Source organism: Equus asinus, chromosome 7, assembly GCF_041296235.1.
Source record: "Equus asinus isolate D_3611 breed Donkey chromosome 7, EquAss-T2T_v2, whole genome shotgun sequence".
Taxonomy (NCBI): Eukaryota; Metazoa; Chordata; class Mammalia; order Perissodactyla; family Equidae; genus Equus; species Equus asinus.
Genome location: NC_091796.1, coordinates 72,681,954 through 72,702,271, shown reverse-complemented (window position 1 = coordinate 72,702,271; position 20,318 = coordinate 72,681,954). Strand labels below are relative to the sequence as shown.

The window sequence follows — 20,318 nt, the reverse complement described above, 5'->3', positions numbered from 1 at the left end:
AACTAAAGAATTATTTTACTGATGAAAATAAAAATTTGAAATCTCTAGGCTAGTCTTTTCAATTCTGTGATAATTTAATGTTACTTTTGTGTGCTATTATTTAAAAAAAAATACAGATCACAACACCTCTTAATCTTATTTTCCCCCTCTATATATTACCAAATTCTATGATAGAGATGTGTATAAATTGTATTTATGATAGAGAGAGGAATGGTCCCTGCTTTGATGGATGAATCAGGTGCCTAGGCAGAGAAGAGGATGATGGGAAATGCCAGTCAAAAGGTAGAGTGTGTGCAAAGGCAAAGAGCAACGAGAGAGTATGGCAAGTTTAGAGAGGTGAGCAACATCGTGTGACTGGAAGGCAGGGTTGGAGGCAGATAGGAAGGGATGCGGCTGGAGGAATTCCCATCATAAAGAGCCTTGTGTGCTTGGTTAGGACTTCAGCTTTACCTGGTGGGGAATCAAACCATCAGATATTTTAAGAATGCAAGGTAACATGATCATATTTGTGTTTTACTAAGAATTCTCTACTCTCAGTGTTGAGGTTAGATCTTTGGAGCCTGAGGGATATCTGTTAAGATAGCTCTTGATCTTGGGTTTAATGGAACTGGTGTCATAAATAATTTCAAAAAGTTTTCTTTTTCAGACCATGGCATTCTTTTCCATTTTTTCAGGGTTGGTTTGAAGAATTCTAAAAATGATTCCTTCTATGCAGCCATAGCCCTTTCAAAGAGAAAACTTAATTATTATCTTATTAAGAATCTAATTTATAACTATCCTGACATGAAGAGGGAATAAATAATCAACTCTGGAGACAAATAAAAGTCACTTTTAATATGAATATTTTCTGCTGAAATGTAATTTCATTTATTTCTAACTATGAGATACCCATAAGGGAACCCATCAGCAAGAGATTGGATATGACATTCAAGGCAGAGTACATTGAAATTGGGACTAACAGACAAGGTGATAGAATCATCTTGAATGAGAATTTTATTTTATCACTTAAAACTAAATTTTTCCTGGCTTAAAACACTTATTAGTACCTTCATTTACAGAAAAAATAACACTATAGTCATATTTTGATGACAGAAACACCATGTAAGTTATGTGCTCTATCTAGGGGTGGGGAAAGAGCTTGCCACTGGATGTGACTTTGCACTATTTTAATACTTAGTTTTAACTTGTCATTTTATGACATCTAGACTTTAGTATATACCATCAATCAAAATAATAAATGAACCAGTGTCATAAGTAAAGTGAAACAAAAAAGGAGAGATGCACTTAAAATGTAATAAAAATCCTCTTTTGGTATGCCACTAAATTGAGAATATTGCTAACATTGGAAGATTTCATTTGCAGCATGAATCCTGAAATAAATAATAAAAAGGACATAAAATGACTGTTACAAAATGAATCTAAAACAAGGAAAATCCTTTAAAGTAAATGGAATAGAAATGGAATGATCCATTTTCCCATTAAGTTATTCAGTGTAATGTTTATGCATGTGTGTATGTATTTTAAAATTATTCTTACTGCTTTGCTTTTCTAGTACTAATTTCATTTTAAACCTGAGAGAAATATTAAAGTTAGCTAGTGCTTGAAATATCTTCAGGTTCATGCTGAAATATTTTCTTAATTTTGCTAGGAATCTCATCAAACAACCAAGACACAGAATTCAGACAGGGGTGGAAAATGAAAAAATGCAAATTGTTTTTGAGGAGAGCTAAAGCAACAATAAACTTTTTAGGAATATTCATGGTCAATAAGGATAATAAAAACTAACATTTCTTTAGCCCTTGCTGTGTGCAAGGCTAAACTGGGATAAACTCAAGCCCTTTCACTTAATTCCTGTATTGAGCCTATGAAATAAGCACTATCATCCCATTTCACAGATGACATTAGAGAGATTAGATAACTTAGATTACAGAGGTAGTAAGTGATAGATTTTGTTGTATACCTTAGGCAACAAGGGTAGTAAGTAATATATTTGCATGCGGACCTGTCTCCTCTTGAGCCTGATCTTTTATGCTACCTCTAAGTCATAAGTAACGATCTCTAGGCAGCACGTGCTCCCATGTCAACCTGGCCATGCCCTGTCATAGCACTTTTCTCATTGTATTATAATTGTATTCTCATTGTATATAATAATTATATTATTATAATTATAATCTCTTTACCCGCCTACCTCCCCGTGCTTCATGGTTAGCTCCTCTAAGGCAAAGACAATGTCTTATTTATCCTTCTAGTTCCAGGGGTTCAATGTAGTGGTATGTCCTAATAAATGCCTACTGAATGACTAAAGTTGTCAGAAGTCACTAAAGGTTCATATGTTAAAGAAAACATTACATTATTATGGAAAACAACTGATATTGAAAGAAAGGGCCAGTTGCATCTAAAGCTCTGTCAGGCATTCGTTGCCTTAAAGATGAAATTTTTCAGAAACATAGGTGAGCTGCCTATAGGAGTTCAAAGAAGTATGAAAAAAACCCACAGAGATGCCTAAGTGATGTGAAATAACATAGAAAGTATTAGGAAAGGTTAAGGGAAGGGATACTGAAATCATAATTTAATTAATGGTCTTTGCATTTATAAGGGACTCATCTTCTACACAAAGAAGCAAAGAACTTTCCATTGATAGTGAGCCCCAAGTAAAAGGAATACTCAGAGGATGTTTCAAGCCTTAGGTAATTTTTTAAAGATTAAAATGCAATTAGTACAGGAAAGAAAACTGTTTTATATTAAAACATTATTCAGTATAACTTAATGGGGAAAAATCAACTTCAACGTCAGCTTGAGGGATTGAAAGTCTATCAAAGAAAAACATTTCTGATCATAAGGAATAGTGTACCAAGGGGGTGAGAGAGGATTCTAAGTGAGTTTGCACATGCATCTTTAAAGTGGATGGCACTGACTTCTGTCATCACATCTTGCTTGATGATGCTCTGATTAAATGTGGTGATAATGCCCATTTTAATCTGGGCCTTTAATTGTCCTGTCTGAAAGCTACAGGCAATGAAAGCTCTCTAACCTTAGCTCTCTAAGCATATTTCTGCTATTTGTTCCCTCTCCTAAAGGGCGCCTTGAGCTTGAATTCTGTTCTTGCCCTCAGCAGTCTATAGGAGTCAAAGACCAGAATGGGCAAGGGCTGCCATGCAAAATGATGTCCCCACTTTGCCGGCATTGACATTTCCAGTTGCCCACGCCCTACAGAAGGCTGGTGAATTCCCTTTTCGTTCCCTGGACATAAATTCATTTGCAAAATGAAAATATTCCAGAATGAGAAAAACGCATAGAGTGGAGTTCTATCAGCGAATGCCAGTGTGTCAAGTTGAGATGGTGCTTTTGTTGATTCTGTTTTTTTATAACTGGTTAATATGAATCCACCTCCAACGTGGAGTAAAGTACATTATGCTGAATTTTGATTTCATTATGAAAATGTTCTAAAACAGAGACTAGACTAAAATGAATGTTAATGACCTGTTTCAGTTGGCGTTTTGATGAAATTAGATTAAGTTTTTGCTGAGACTTTTCCTGACCACTGTAAGAACGTGTTCTTTCTACAGGGAGACTCATATCCCTCTCAAAGCTTTACTACCTGGTTCTGTATTATAATAATCTGTATGCTCATCAGCCTATCTCACGAGATTTATTAGGCCCTTGAGAGCAGAGCTGTGTCTTTTAACTTTGCCTTCCCAGTATCTAGTGCAGTGTGTTGCAGACTTTGTCACAGTCACTAAATATTTATTAGATGCCTTTTTCTGAAATAGCCCCTTTCTCTCTTCTTCTCACTTATTTATCTCTCACTTTCTTCAGGTCCTCTCCATCTGTCCCAAGGACATGAGAGCTGATATCTGTGTTCATCTAAACCGGAAGGTTTTTAATGAACATCCTGCTTTTCGATTGGCCAGCGATGGGTGTCTGCGCGCCTTGGCGGTAGAGTTCCAAACTATTCACTGTGCTCCCGGGGACCTCATTTACCATGCTGGAGAAAGTGTGGATGCCCTCTGCTTTGTGGTATCAGGATCCTTGGAAGTCATCCAGGATGATGAGGTGGTGGCTATTTTAGGTACTGTGAACTTTCCTATTACAGCAGCAAAATCGTAACAGTTTTAGACATTTTGCTTCTCAGGTTTCGTAAGAGAAATTTCCTTTGCTTGGTGACTTTGGAAATTGGGTCACTAATGAGATGATGAATCTTAGTGAAAACTAGTAATGCCATTTCAGCAAAGCACATTAGTATTGGTCACAGCTTACCGGGCTGCATAAGGGTTTGATTAAACTTTCTTTGGCAATAGTAGGACAGTACTTTTTAGACTAGAGCTGATCATAGCCTAAGGTGGCTGTACCCTCATGTAGGTAAGTGTGAAAATGGCTTGTGGAATTATTGTCAGGTTAGTAACCTAGAATGTTAGTCTCAGAGGGGCAACCTGTCTAGTTCAACATTTTCTATTAGAGATGAACAAAGTGAGGTCTAGAGAAGTTTAGTGACTTAACTAGTTAAGTACATGAGTTAGGGCTTGAGTACAGATCATCTTACTCTAAATCTTTCTGTCTCATCACAGTGGACCTAAGTAATGAGCTGAAAGTGATGAAGAGATAAATGAATTTGACTCATTATACTGGAGTAATCACAATGCAAGTAAATTTAGGTTTATAAACCTGGTTCTATCCATTCGCAAACCAGAAAAATTATTTGGCTAATAATAAATTCATTCTAAAGTTCAGAGACCCAGTAGATAGTTATACTAACAAAAAACAGTGAGAGTGCATATAAGAGACAAATTTTTTAAAAAGTTACATGTTTGGGGACTGTGTAATATATATATTGGTTAAAAAACGCCAAATGTTATTTTAGATCATTTTCTATTCAAATATCTGCAGCAGGCTCATGAAGCCCATGTAGATAGAAAAGGAAGCAATAATGAGGTCAGCGGAAAATCATCCCTTGTTTTTTTCCTCAAGTAAAATAAGTTAGAATTGTAGGATGTCAACTCCATTTTGGTCACATTTTTCATGGCTTGTGTCTCATGAAAAATGAGCTCAATTTTTAAACTATTGGATTTTTTAGTTACCGAGGTCAACCTACCATAGCTTCAATGCCACTTAATCTCACAAGCAAAAGATTGACTGATGTACTTTAGAAAGTGCAAAAGCGAAGTGCAGCACAAAAACGAAGAATGGATTTCAAAAAGCACAATTACCTGAGAAAGACATAATTGAGAATTCAGAAGCAACGACCCTTCATAGGAAAACAGGTTCAGTAAAATTTATAGGAGTTAGAGAAAATGGTTCCAGGTTGAAAATGACTGAACACTATTGTCTGTTTAGACATGATATTACAGTTATAGTTAAATTTCTTTTAGGAATTTTTTTTTATTTTTTGCAAGAAAAATTAGTACAGTCTTTTATAGTCAGCACTACGGGTGTGTTTATTGCTGCTTAGTGCTTATTCTGCTTTGTTTCTTGGAATATAAAGGAGTATTTATGATCCTTCACAAAAAGTGTACATTTTGCCAGAGCAATCCTTTGTGGTAAAATGAAGCATATACACAGTATAATCATTCTTGTTTGCTTAAAGAAGATAAAATATGAGCTCAAAACAAGTGTATTTTCTTTTCCTGCATGTTTGTGTCAATGGTGGGTGGGAGAACAGACATCAAATACATTACAAAAAAGTGAGTACCCGTGTGATAAATTACTTCAGCTGTGTACTGATTGTCATTTGCTTTGCCCCATTTTCTTCATTACAGCTTCACCTTGGTAACTTCTTTTCTGAAAAGAAGGACGGAAAAAGCCCTGGTCGTGCTCTGGGCTGGGTCTGCTAAGCTGGAATCATTTGCTCAGTGAGACAGATGAAATGCATTTTCTTTTCATTTTAAAATAAAATGGTTGCTGGTTTTGCCCAGTGACACAGTAAAAATGAACACAGGGCCCCTGGGTATTGGACCAATCTCATCACATATCTGTCACATTTTATTTCCTTGAGTGTGTGCTTTTTGTTTATCCTCCTCAAAAATCTTGGGATTCAGAGACTTTTCATCTCTTAGCTTGATAAGTCAAACTATATGTACACCTCTTCCGGCAACCTTTCTTTCCTTTTTTTCCATGGGCCTCTAACAAAGAGTAGTTCAGCCAAAAAATGGCAGTCAGAAGGTTTTTGTTTTAAATAAAAAAAGAAAAACGTTTGACCCGGAAGTGATCTCCCAAGGCAGACGTGGGTGGGTGGGGAGGCATCGCTGGCGGAGCCTGCAGGCGGGTGGCAGGGTCAGCTAAGGCCATGGGGCCCAACAAAGACGCTGTCCTCAGGAGTCTGTGATTAGGATCGGCGATGACGAGTTAGACGGGGAGACAGGGGAACTCCGTCCTGGTGTTGAGCCTTCCGCCAGTCCGCGTTGATTGGAGGAGAAGCCCGAGGAGATGGTGGCCCAGGAGTGTGGCCTCACGGTCACCTTCTGCAGGAGAGGGAGCGTGACGCCTGCACTGGGGACCAGTGCACCAGGTGCTCCGAGCACCTGCCCTGGGTTCACGCGCTTCGCAGGGTCCACCCTCGAGGCAGCTGCAGCCGGTTGCCCGCTGCCCCCTATGCTCCACCTGAGGAGACTGGAGCCTGCTAGAGGGGCCTCCCCTGACCGAGCCAGCATCTTGACTTATAGACTTTCACACAGGCTCTGTTTTGTGACTTCCCTGTGTGGCTTCCTTGGGGGATGCGTGTTTTCCGACTTTTCCAGATTAAAAATACTTTCTTTTACGATTAAAAAAAGGTGTTTTTTTTTTTAACCACTCAAGATGCCTTAACAATGCTCTAAGAAAGAAGGAGGAAAATAGTAACCTGTCAGCATCACTTGTGACATTTTGGCGACCAGCCATTCCTTTCCCGCTACTCCTTTTTTTTCTTCTTCCTTTTATGGTTTTTTGGTAGCTTAATTTTGAAGTAATTATAAACTTAGTGAAAAGTTGCAAAAATTATCAGGGTGTGAAGTTTGATATATATCTTTAGGTTTTCTACCTTGTTTAGTTGATTGACTCGTCTATATCTTTACTTATTTTTTTTGTCTTTTTGATTTATCCTTGAAGTGAGAACGGCTGTTAAAGTGTAGTAGTATTAATGTGTTTTATTTACGTCTTCTTGCATCCCCTGTAGTTTTTGCTTTATAATGGTTGTTGCTGTGCTATTTGATGTGCAGAAATTCATAACTATTCTATCTTTATTGTACGTTGTGGCTTTTAGCATTGAGATGTGTCATTTTTCATCATGTCTAAAGATCTTTTCCCTTATGAGGGTCAGCCAGAAACAGCATCGCTCACATCTGAGTACACCTTGGAAAAATGAGAATTTGCCTAATTTGGTCTGATAGGAGAAATAAGCAGGCCTTGCTCTCTTTTACACTGATTCTTTTGCCAGTTGAAAAGTAGAGAAGGGAGGTCATTTTAAAATTAATTAAAATCTCTGAATCCAAAAAACAGGTGCAGTTTCATTCTTTTGGATCCTTGCCTCTAATCAGTCTCTTGGTAGGTACATAATTCTTTACTGTGTCAAAAGTGCTAAGGTGTTTAATGAATAAGTTCTGAAGCATAACTAATGGAGAGATAAAAAATGTAGTCAACAAATACCTTTTTTTAACACTGAAAGTGGCTTCAAGATGTTTTTCTAAATAGGGCATATGAAGATAATTGCAGTTCATGTCTTTCTCCAGTTTGAACTTCTTTCAGTTCTTACACCTCCACCTTTTCTTTTGACCTTCCCACTTTTTATGAAACACAAAGAATTCCAAATTAAGTTCATGATGCATACATAATATTTTATGTTCTTTAATACCTTCTTGCTTTTTACTTCCTACCTTATAATTACTTAATGTGAACAGATTTATTGGTATGGCTAAAATAGCCAGATTACTTCTAAGTGTCTTGACAAAGTATATTGTACCTTTTAGAGATTATAAAAATTCCATTTCTACGCTAACAATAGACCCAGCTCCTAAAATACTTGTGTTACTGCATTCACATTTTGTCTTCTCTGTGTTCACCGAGTATTAGAATCATAGGATTGGAGCTAAGGCAATCTGTATTTGAGTTTTTTAATTGTAATTTTGAATTCCCAAGAGAACTATGCTTGTTTATATAGATTTTGGATGGAGGGGTTAGATATTGTTATGGGGTTAGGGGAAGGTGGCATGAGTGAGGAAGGGAAAGACAGAATTAAATGAATTTAATAATATAAAAAGGATAATTTCTAGTGCTTGGGTTAAAGTTCCACTTTAATTAGGATGAGTTATTTAGACTCAGCCCATCTCTTATAAACTTTTGTGCATTGTCAAAGAAAACATAAATATGGTTCTCAAAATTCAAAATCTGCTTCTTATTTTAATTCCAAAATGAAAAAAATCTGAGATGTGAATGAATAATATTTTGCTATTTTGAGAATCTGTGAAAATGTGACTTTTATGCTGTGGCTATGATGTCTTCCTGTATACTTGCTCTCAGAAGTTAAATGATTCACACTTAAATCCTTAAAAGGGCTTTTCCCAAGCCCCAGAAATTTATTTTCTTTTGAATCTACATTTCTGTGTTTTGAGATGCTGAGCTAGGTAGGTTTGCTCTGCTTATTATGATGATGAACTTAGTTAATTCAGACATTTTTATAAAGGGCAAACCAGTTATTTGCTTTGAAAAAAATTCCATGCTCCTCTTGCTTCAAACTTTCCAAGTAGTGATTATAACATCATTTATCTTTGGGTCAAATTATCCACTTTAGAGCCCCTCAGCCTGTAGATTTTTTGATAAAATATGTCTTTACAATCTGATAGTTTAGACTCAATCTTAAACCCTCTCCCAACCATCCTTCAGAACTAAATCTTGTTTATCTCCTTGGTACTTCTTTTATCCTATCCTTAATATCCCTATACATGACCACTGCTCTTAAAATTTTGGTCCTGGGCTGTGACTCAAAGCTGAAAGGCCCACCTGCTTTCAATCTGTCATCTGCTTCAACCTGCAATTCTATATTATGTTGCCACCACAGTGGTCTTTCTAAAATATAATTTATCATGTCAGTCTCTGTGTTAGGATTGGCTTTTCAGCACCTTGGGGATAAAATGTAACTTCTAGCATGGTCTATGAGCCATTTAAGTCTTGGTCTCAGCCCTCCTTTCCAGCCTGACTTTTGCTGTTGCCTGTCCCTCCTTGGATCTCACCAGAGTGAATTGCAGGAAGTTTCCTGAGTACCACTAAGTTCTGTCTTACTGGCAAGCTTGTGCATATACTGCTTGCTTGCTTAGAAGACATTTTCTCTTATTTTTAGTTGTCTGTCCCTTATTTCCTCCTCTTCTTTTATTTTTTCCCTTATTGCCCTAGTATGGATGAGGTACCTCTGTTCTGGGCTTTCGCTGTACACTTACACAGGTTCTTAGTCCATCCTACTTTTATCTTTTACCTGTTTATCCTCCTATTGCATTGTGAGCACTTGGGAGGTCTTGCTCATTTTTGTCTCTCTGTCATCTCTGATAGGGCTCCTTAAATAGGTTCTTAGTAAAGCTTCGGTGAGCCAAATTAGCTAGTGCTTTATTCTGCCATTAGGCTGTTTTCATAATTGTTTGAGTTCTGGGTGAAAAATACGTTAAGTTCTCTTGCCATTTCCTCTATGTTTTATCTTGAGATACTGACTACTCTCTGTTTCTCTTTTGTCTAGGTGCTGATAGTAAAATGCATTTCCCTGAGACTCTAGCTTTAGCATAGATCTATTGTGGACTGGGGAAACATTTTCCTACTCTTAATTGGGCATTTGAACAGGGAGAATAAGAAGGGCTAAATGTTAACTATCTCAGGCCACTCAAAACTTTATAATAAATCACTCCTTATTCTCCGTCAGTAACTCCCAGTATTGAGAAAGAACCTAATTTATACCCTGGTCATTGATCATGGTAGGAAAGCTTTAAATTATGTCTATGAGAAGGAATTTAGCTTAAATTCCTAAAAGTGGCATTACTTTTGCTGTCAACTAGAATGGATAATTTTATAAATCAAAATTAACTTTGTTAGAAAGTAAACATTTAAGAGTTATAGAAAGAAAAATCATATTTGTAATTAGTAAATGAACCTCCCATATTTAAGTAAAATTTAAAGTCCATAAGTACATTTTTGTTTTAATATTTCCTATCAAAATTTTTAAAGTATGTTTTTGAAAAAGGCACTTCAGTCCCCTTTGAAAGTTTAATTTAAATACCATTAGTTATTTAAAAGTACCTGAGATTTTTATTTGTGAACTAAAAAACAGATTCAGAAAATATCTCAATATAACCATAGAACCTAATGACATTTTATAAGGTAAAGACCTTGTAACAATTTCACGGGTCAAGAAATAGAACTTTTACAGTCCTTCCCACCATCCCCTGGAAGTCATGCCACGTGCTCCATCCTAAACACTGTTTAATTTGTGTATTTTTAAATTGAAATCTACATGTTCCCCCTCCATTGCTTGCTTTTCTTTATAATTATTTGCTGAAGAACCTGGACCATTTGTCCTGCAGAGTTTCCTCGGTCTGGATCCTGCTGATTGGCATGCTCACTGCACTTCGGCATGTTCCTCCATCCTCTGTATTTCTTGTAGATTAGCAGCTGGATCCAGAGGCTTGATCAGCCTCAGGTTCAATTCCTTTGTCAGCACTATAGGTGGGTCTATATTCTTGCATCAGAAGGCACATGATATCTAGTTGAATCTCTGTGTTAACAACCATTGACACTCAATGCCTAGATCCGTTAATTCATTGGGAGTTGCAAAATGAAGATACTCTAATTTTATATTTTGTTTGCTAGGTAGAATACTTTTACAGAGAGAGACTGCTCTTAAGTACTATCTGGTTACCCAGTATGCAGTTCACATAGGAATGGCCCCGTAAATGCTTGATGCTTTTCCGTTATTTACTGATTTTTAAGATAGTTATCCTCTGATGGTGCCTAGATAGTTTCTAAAAAACTCCTTATGTACTAATGGATTTAAACAAATGGTGAATCTCAGTGCATTGCAGTGCAGTTTTTATCATTATAGAAGTGCAAATTGTCCCATCTTTGGCCAGTAAGAGCCTCTCCAAGTTGGCTCCTGGGTCCTTTTGATATAGTAGTCTTTGATAATTTCCTTGCTATGTAGTATGACCAGATCCTCATCTTGTACATGTTCTGCCCCATACCTGGAATCAGCCATTAGCCATTTCTCCAAGAAGCTCGAATTTGTTTTTGGGAAAAATAGTATTTCAAGATCACAATCTTGATCCTAGAGATGCTCATTGCTGCTGAATTGGTGACTGTTTCTTGGCCCTTTTGATAGACAAAATTATGAGAAAAAAATACATGTATGTATATATGTTTGTGTCTGTGTGTGTGTATATACACACACACACGTATATATATACACAAATAAAATTTCTCAAATTCACGCAGATATATTTAATCAAAATTCAGTAAAATAGGGCTTCATTTATCCACCTCTATATTACATCTTCATCTATTTTCTTCTATATTGAGAAAGCTGGGGTCATAAAGTATTTCATAATTGCTCAATTGCTTTATGCCACATTACGAATATAACAACCTCAGAATAACAATACTAATATCATCACCACATGATTACTGAAAATACATAAAGAGATTTTTGCATATGCTTGTCCCATTCTCCTCCACCCACCATTAGTTTTAGTAGTTGTACTTTCTCTACCTCATGAGAGCATACAGCCAGTATGCACTATACTCCCTCCCTTCTAACCTTGGTTTAGTCTTAGTTCTACAAGTAACTATATAGTTAATGCTACACTAGTCTTTGTGTCAAGTCTTTCTAGGTATTTTGGTTGTCTGAAGTATGTTCACTAATAAGTTCCCTAGGAAAGATCCATGGAAACAATATTCCCTGAGTTCTTTTGTGTTGGTGATATAGCTTGTGCCCTTTATACTTGAAAATCAGTTTTGCTGGGTATGAAATTCTTGGTTCACATTCTTTCCTAGAGTATCTTAAATATGTCACCCCCTCTACCCCTCTCAAATCAGTAGGCAAATCATAGAGCTTTTGTTTTCTACCATTGTATCTGTTGTATACTTCTCTTCCCTTTACTCTTTTTGTCACTGCCTGATGAGCTGATGTGAGGCAAGGTGGAATCGTATATTTGTAATCTGTGAAATCTCATATTACAGTTTCACAGTGATGCAAACAGTACTTCCAACAGTACTCGCTTTGTCCCTTTTCATGCTGTCATTAGTTCTGCTAGTAAAGCACTAGACAGGTCATGATTCCCTTCACTCCAAACACTTTTAGTGGTTCCCTCTTTACAATAGGATTAAGTAGACTCTGCTGCATGGCAGTCAAGGTTCTTCCTCTTGGATCTTGTTTTTTCTCTCTAGATTTGGCCCTCTCCCTAGGTCCCTTAGGTTTCCAGTGTATCAGGCCAATGCTGCTCGTCATTCCCTGGGCAGATCATGCTCATACTACTGTGTGATACAAATTACTGCTCTTCTCTTAAAGGCTCAGCTACAATTAAACTCAAACACTGCTTTGTTTATGAGGTCTTTCCTAAATCTCCTTAAATTCAAAACAATTTTTTTCCTGTGTGCTTTGCTTATCTTTATTCTATAGCACTTATTTTATTTTTTTATTATTTTATATATATTTTTGCATGTCTCTCTTACTTACAAAATTAAAGACTCTTGAGAGCAGGATTTCTATTTCTTGTATGTCTCTATCCCCCCACAGCACAGAGCACATTTCCAGCTGAAGGTTAGTGTTAGGGCTAGGAGTTGAATGCTGAATGCCTTAATTGAATGGGGTGAATGTCAGCCATAATTTCTCTCATTTGACAGAAGTGAAAGGTATAAGACTTAGTTATAATGTGAACATTACTATAGATTTCAACTCTAAAAGCTTTCTTAGAAAAAGAAAACAGAAGAGTTTCAAGTTGTAACTGTACTATAGATTTCAACTCTAAAAGCTTTCTTAGAAAAAGAAAACAGAAGAGTTTCAAGTTGTAACTGTTTTTCAATTTAGTCTTTTTCTTGGATTTCTTTTTTATGATATGCTGCTAACTTTCTTGATTTGAGCCTGTGTTTGGGTTTCTATGTATAGTGAATTTTTTCTTAATGCTAACAGTGCCAAACTAGGGATTATCAACCTACTTATTGCATATCTTCTACCTCCTTAAGTGTAGATACCATCATCCCTTACTGACATCAGGATATTCTCTATTTTTTTTACATCTACTTAATAAGAGCTATTTGGCTCATTCATTGTGTGTATAAATAAAAATCAATAAGGTGAATCAGTGATTTTTTAGTAGATAATAATTATTTGCTTCTCTAAAAGTGTCTTCAAGTTTGTATCCATTATCGTTTTTCAACAGAATGACTTGGGACGTCAATCACAGAAGATTGGCAGGCATCAATTCTAAATGTTTTAAAAGAGTCTATTCTAATACACGCATATAATTTCTTAATTTTTATACTCATTGTCTTGTTCTTTTCCTTTAAAATATTACTATATGACACTTGCTGTTGGTAAATATTCAAAGTCCATTTAAAATCATATAATTAAAAAACTCAGTGTTGTTCATTTATAAATGAATATTTCTCTGCATATGTATTCATAATAAAGCATACAAGCCTACTGCAGTCATCGAATATAATGAAGGGCTGACTAATAAGTAAAATTGAATACATGGATTAAGTCTGTTCCATAGTAGAATCATAACAAAGAGCCGTTACTACACCCAGACATACACTCACAGGAAACTACCTAAGTAAACTTCAAATGCCATATTTTTAGGGATTCTTTGGCTATATTAGATGTCTATACTCAGTGGTGAATAACTGAGATAATTTTTACGCATTTATTTTATCCATGTCATGAACTCACCAAATAATGTTTCACATTTAAAAAAAAAAAAACAAAACTCCAGTACCTCATACAACTACCATGTTAATAAAATGTTTAATTTGAAATCTCCACCAAAAAAAAAAACCACTCCAAAACCCCAGCACCTCAGGGGACCATAATCCCCAAGCATACCATGATCTGGATTACTCCTTTAGTTATGTTGTAACTCTGTCACTGTTTTGTCTTTAAATTTTCCAGTTTCCAACTCCATGCATCTTTAACATTTACTTCTATTTTACAATCCTGTTTCCTGTGGTTTAGAAGTGAAATACTTCATAAGACTTGATGCAGAGATCTGAGAAAATATAAATAGACCAAACAACAACTTTCACATTGAGTGTGAGCTTTTTTCCTAATTTTAGGGCTTTGTGGGAAGGTTAGTTTTGTCAAGCTCTAAAATGTGTGTAGCTTAGACTGCTTGCACCCAGTGTGAGCTGACCTGAGAACTAGCATCAAATGTTCTACAGTCGTGAAGAGAAACAGGAGTTCCCAGCCTTGAAAGTTTGCAAAATTTTTGTGATGAAAGAAAGGGCATTTCTCTATTGGATAGTCCATGCATAATCCTGTGTCTCCACAACCTGTGATTTCTGAAGATTACTCAGGGTAAATGTGCATAATATTCCTTGAAGAAGGACATTAGCCAGCTCTACTGTATCTGATAAATTAATTAATTGATTTACAAGATAACCATCTTCCCAGAAGTGCCCTAAGGGTTTGTTGTGAATTGAGTGACTATAGGTGATATGAAAGACTGGATAAAGGAAGCACATTTTGAAATGGTTGATTAGATTAATATTGAATTGTAGCGTGATGGAAATTCTATGTTAGAAAACAATTAGTATTGCTTGTCACGTAATGTGAATTCTGATGGGAGCAAAATTATCCACATTTGTTAATTTTTCTATGCTTCTCTAAACTGTTTTAAGGGGAGGAGCAGAGGATAAATTTTACTTTGGTTGAGTCAGGTAATTTTCTGTTACTTTTCAGCTTTGTAATGGGATTTAGAATTGACACCCTAGATTTTCAATTTCTTTGGGTTTTTTTTTTGACAGTGAGACACAGAGAGATATTATCTTGAAAACATAATTTGATGATTTTTAGTTGACTTACTATGGAATTATAGATGTAGAGAAATCTTAAACATTAGTTTTTGTTCATCCTGCTTCCTTTAGGGTCAAAGGAGCAGAGGATGATTCAGATAACTTGACCTAGGTCATACTGTCAGTGGCAAAGCTTCAATTCTAACTCTAATCTCACATTTCCTAATTTGTTCTTGTCTTTCTTTCTCTCCTTCTCTCCTTTGTCATTCGTGTATTTTTTTTCCAATAAATATTTATTAAGCTCTCGAACTGTTCTAGACATTGGGCTTAGTGGGAGTGGACAAAACGGAGAAAATTCTGTGCTCTCATGAGTTTATATTCGAGTTTAACGCTATTCTTTCCACATAATAGGCTTTTTATTTTTCCCTGAGACTAAAATGGTAAATAATTTAAACTTAAAGTTTTTGATAGAAATGTGGTAAGAATTTTAATTTTATCAGTTAGGTAAAATAAAATATATAACAGACATTTGAATGCCTCTACGATTAAAAATGGTCTATATTGATATGGGGGAGTTCATTTATGTATTGAGTATCTTTTACCTATTGATGATGCACTTATCAATCAATGAATATTTATTTACTATTCCGTAGATCCATATATGTATTTTATCAATTCAGTTTTATTAAAAAGTATAGGGAAAGACATCTGTGAAAATTTTTTTTTTGCTATTTTTAATAAAAGTTAGTCAGATTCATTAGAGAAAACTTTGGAAAGCACAAAGTAGAAAGAAGAAAAACAATAAACACATCACTTTCAGCAAATCGATGTAATTATTTAAGTGCATTTTCATATAGTCTTGTATCCCTTTTGGTTTTTAACAAAATTTATTATCAGCTGACAAACTGATAATAACATATGCTATATAGAATAACATAGAATAATAAAATACAATATACTTTGGTTCTATCAAGATTATTTTTCTTTAAGAAAAGTACACTTTTAATTAACAATTCTTTTAGTCTTGGGGTTTCATTTTTATTTTTATACACTTTACTATAGCTATAACCATAATAATTATTCTTTGTATCTTTATTTCTTCATTTAACATTATAAGGTAAGCACTTTTTGAATGTTATTTCAAAAACTAGTTTTAATTCTGTATGGACTAATACTTGATATATGGATAGATCAATTCCATTGTTGTTGGACATTTTATTTACTTATTTATTTTTGCCAGTCTGGGGTTGTGATTAATAATACTACAGTGAATATTACATGCGTTGGTTCTAAATCTTTTCATTAGTTCCCAGAACTGAAATTGTTGAGTCAAAGGCATTGATTATAGTTGTAGTAACTATATATGAAAATCAAATAGTTGAATAGTAATAAGCACTTACAAATGGGTTAGAGGTTGTCTTATCAGTGATTATTTGAGAGAGGGTAATTGAAATCAATCAGAAAGAAATGTAATCCTTTTTCTATCTCTTCAAGGAAAAACCCCAGTATAGAAAGTAGCAATGCTGTTGGAGGAAAAGGCACAAGAGGTAGATTGAAGCAGCCTTTTAGAAGCCCTGTTATTTTCATAGCACCAGGGACTATGATAATATAACAGTTGGTGATCTCTTCTGTTTAAAAAGTAATACATGTAAATTATAAGACAAAATAAAATCCATCCATTATCCCATAACGCACAGATAACCTATCATTTTGATGTATTCGCTTTGTGTGTACATTTGAGTATTTCTGGGAAGGATAGGGTGCATAAAATGAGATCATGCTATATGTGTGAATTAACTTTCTACTTTTACTATTTTCAATAATGTGAACCTTTCTCTGTCACTTTTCTTCAATTTATGATATTTTTTAGCTGCATAATATTCCACTATTTATTTATTCATCCATTCATTCACGTTTATCTTGTCTACCTTTTCTGGTTATTATAAATGTCACTTCAGTGAACGCTTTTATAAGTAAATTTGGTACTTCTGATAAAACAGTTAGCATAAATACCCATAATTGGAATTATATATTTAAAGAGAATACCATTTACATATTTCTGAAATTCATCTGTGTGAGTGGAGGGAGGGTTCATCTTTTAAGTTTCTGTAGCTAAAGTCTCCCATAGGTTATCACAATGCTGTATAACCCCACACACCTTATTTGGATCCCGGGTCTCGAATTTTCCTTCCTTGGACAAATATGTGGCTATTAGACAGTTAGTTGAGTTGTTCATCAGTGTCACTAACTAAAAAGAATTTTTAGAGGGTCTGGAAACAAATGAGATTGTTCAAGATTAATTAAATATTCAATATGGTTATTTTATGCTGATCATATGGTCGCATGGTGGTTTTATCCACCTCCCCCCAATGATATTCATGTTTTCTTTCTATCCCAGAGTGGCTCTGGCTTCTCTAAGGATTTCCAAACCATCTGTAATCTCACTCAGTCAACTTCTCTTTCATTTCTCTGGTTACACATTGTCTTTTCTCTCTGGGCCTAGCTGGCCTGAAGTGTTGTAAGATGTCTTTCTTCTTCCTCCTTTCCTGTCAGTTCTGACTTTAATCTTCATGTTGAGAGCAGATATTTGCCCATTTCTGTGGTTAGAGTGTGGAAAGAATAAGTCTTCTTAGAGGAAGATTTTTCCCACCTGAATATATTCCCATCATTTCCACTTTAAAACTTTTGCTTTCCCACAGAAAAACAAAGAAGACAGTTGAAGACATTTCAGAAGTGGAGGGCTCTTATGGAACTGTCAAAAGGCAGAAAGCCCTTTTGGGACTTAATCTCTGACTCTTCCTCATTCTCTGCCCCACTTATTTGGCCAACTAAGTACTCTGGATTTGGGATGCTGAACTACTGAGTTCAGGTTACCAGTGGATGGTGCTCTGAAGTGCGTGGTTGAGTTCTCTGCGATTTCTAGAATTTTAAAAAGACATCCACATTTGACTACAGTATAGCACTCTTTATGGAACTGTTTTTGGCGTAACAAATCTGGGTCTCCATGTTTTACCCAACTCAACTCCTTAGGCTCTGTAATTGTAGGAGCTCTCATGCTGGGCCCTGAGGCTTTGCATATGGTTTGACTCGCTGGAGAGGGAAGGGCATCCTGGGGGAATAAGTTGTGGTGATATTTAGCCTGCCTGGAGCGCCAGACTTAGTTGCTGAATAATGCATGTTTAATACGTGTCAAGTCAGTTGCAGGTTTATAAAGGCTCTAACAGTAGATCCTTATTTATTGCATTTTACTGTCATCTCTACCAGAAGGAGCAGAAGAAAGGATGAAACTAAGATGTCACCTTTGTTCCTTCTAATCAGAATGGGAAAACTTAAGGTGGCAGAGGCTAATGAAACTATTTGTTAACAGGAGGTTTTTGGCTTTTCTGTTGGACTTCGCTTACTCATACCACTCCAGATTTCCAACAAGAACTGAATTCAAGGTGATGTTACTTTACATATTATAGGAAAGTGTTGTCCATTGTAATATGTATATAGATGGGGTTATACACTGAAGGCTCTAAATTATACCAGAAGATCAATACCATATATGACAATGAATAAAAATAGTGATTAAGATAAGAACTAGTACAGATACTTAAACACATATCCTGTTGTCTTTTCCAGGGAAAGGTGATGTATTTGGAGATATCTTCTGGAAGGAAACCACCCTTGCTCACGCGTGTGCCAACGTCCGAGCCCTGACATACTGTGACCTCCACATCATCAAGCGAGAAGCCTTGCTCAAAGTCCTGGACTTTTACACGGCTTTTGCAAACTCTTTCTCAAGGAATCTCACTCTTACCTGCAATCTAAGGAAACGGGTATGTTGTTTGGATGCACACCCCTTGTTAGTATCTAGAGGGTGACTATGTTGTACTCTATTAGCTGAGGAGTGCAAAAGTTATTTCATTTTGCAGCAGTCCATTCTCATCAATGTAAAGCGACACAATTTTCTTTCCCTTTCTTTATATTTTGTTTACTTTTTAAGGGGGGAAATACCCTTGAGTACGTGGGTAAAGATCTGAATCTTTATCATTTAAATGCAAAATTAAAAACAGACTTGAGGAGAAGCAAGCAAACTGTACTATAATATAATTAGTTAGCTCTTGGGGTTTATAATACTGCCATAAAATTAATATTAGTATCTCTTAGTTTATTGTGTGGAATTTTTTAAAGCTGGTAGGGTTAATCAAACTGGTTGCCTATTTTGTATTCCTGACTCCCTTTAAACCCTCCTTCTCATTTAATAATCAATTCCTAAAGCTCATTAATTTTTTCAAAGCACACTATCTCAAAAAATAATTAGCCACACTGACATATCCCACAAATAGATATAGGAATCCTTTACTTTGCACGCTGCTGAAAATTTAATCTTCATTGCCGTTTTCTTCTTTATTGATGAATGTGACACAAATTTAATTTGCATAAAGAAATCTCCTAGCTCTGATTTATAGGTCATTGGACATTGCTTAGGGCTCTTTTATTGCCAAGAATGAAATAGATGTTTGGATAACTGCACTTAAGGCATTTCATCTAAAATGATTGCCTGTCTATGGTGAAGTATTTTGAAATAACAAGTCTTCCCTTCCACTACCCTCTTAAACAGAAGCTTCACTGAAGTTAACACAGAGGAAACAAAATCAAGCCAAGAGACAAATTAACATCTCTACTGTAGCAACATCGAAATGAGCATAAGCAAATCAATGTAATTCTTTACCCCAGGTTCTAAGAGAGGATAAGACCGCAGGATTCATATTTGTACTAGCTGTGTCGCAATATTTGATCTGTCTTTGAATGGCATTTTCAGTTTATGTTTTTGTTAATAAATGGTTATTGAGCATCCAACCTGCAAGACAAAATGTAAAGAGCTCTCAAGATCACAGAGACTAAATATGGAGTCCCTGTGCTCGAGGAACTTACAGCTAAGTGTAACTATTATGTGAAACACAAATCTGTGAAACGTATGTTTGTACAAGTAGGTGAAAGTTAAGGCAGTGATGAATGGGGAAGAGGGGTGCCAAATAGGAACTACAAATGGAAGTTCCTTGCTTATTTGTTAGGGAGCCCGAGTCCCTTTTAGTATTAACCATAAATATGTCTGCTTTGGTCTCTGCTCTAGCTTCTCCAATGACAAACTCCTCCTCTACAAGGCAGCCTGTTAGATATTTGAAATTCTTATATCCTATTAGGTCTTCTCCAATATAAATTTTGCCAGTTTTGAAATCTTCCCACATACTATGAGATTACTGAAACTGCTATCCATCGTCGTTACAGTCCTCAGAACAGACATTTGTCACTGTCCCCCTCAAAGCATGTTGTTTACACAGTATCTCATCTGATGTTTGTAATATTCCTGTGAAAAAAAGGCA

The 20,318-nt window shown here is 35.8% G+C and overlaps 1 protein-coding gene across 1 annotated transcript in view; it reads left to right on the top strand.

The window, feature by feature from the left end:
* The window catches only part of KCNH5 (potassium voltage-gated channel subfamily H member 5), a 315,710-nt gene that overhangs the window by 220,020 nt on the left and 75,372 nt on the right, over positions 1–20,318 (top strand). The window contains exons 9-10 of the mRNA XM_044773706.2: positions 3,817–4,069; positions 18,574–18,770. Of these exons, the coding sequence (XP_044629641.1) occupies positions 3,817–4,069; positions 18,574–18,770 (450 nt within the window). The remainder of the gene's footprint in view (positions 1–3,816; positions 4,070–18,573; positions 18,771–20,318) is intronic.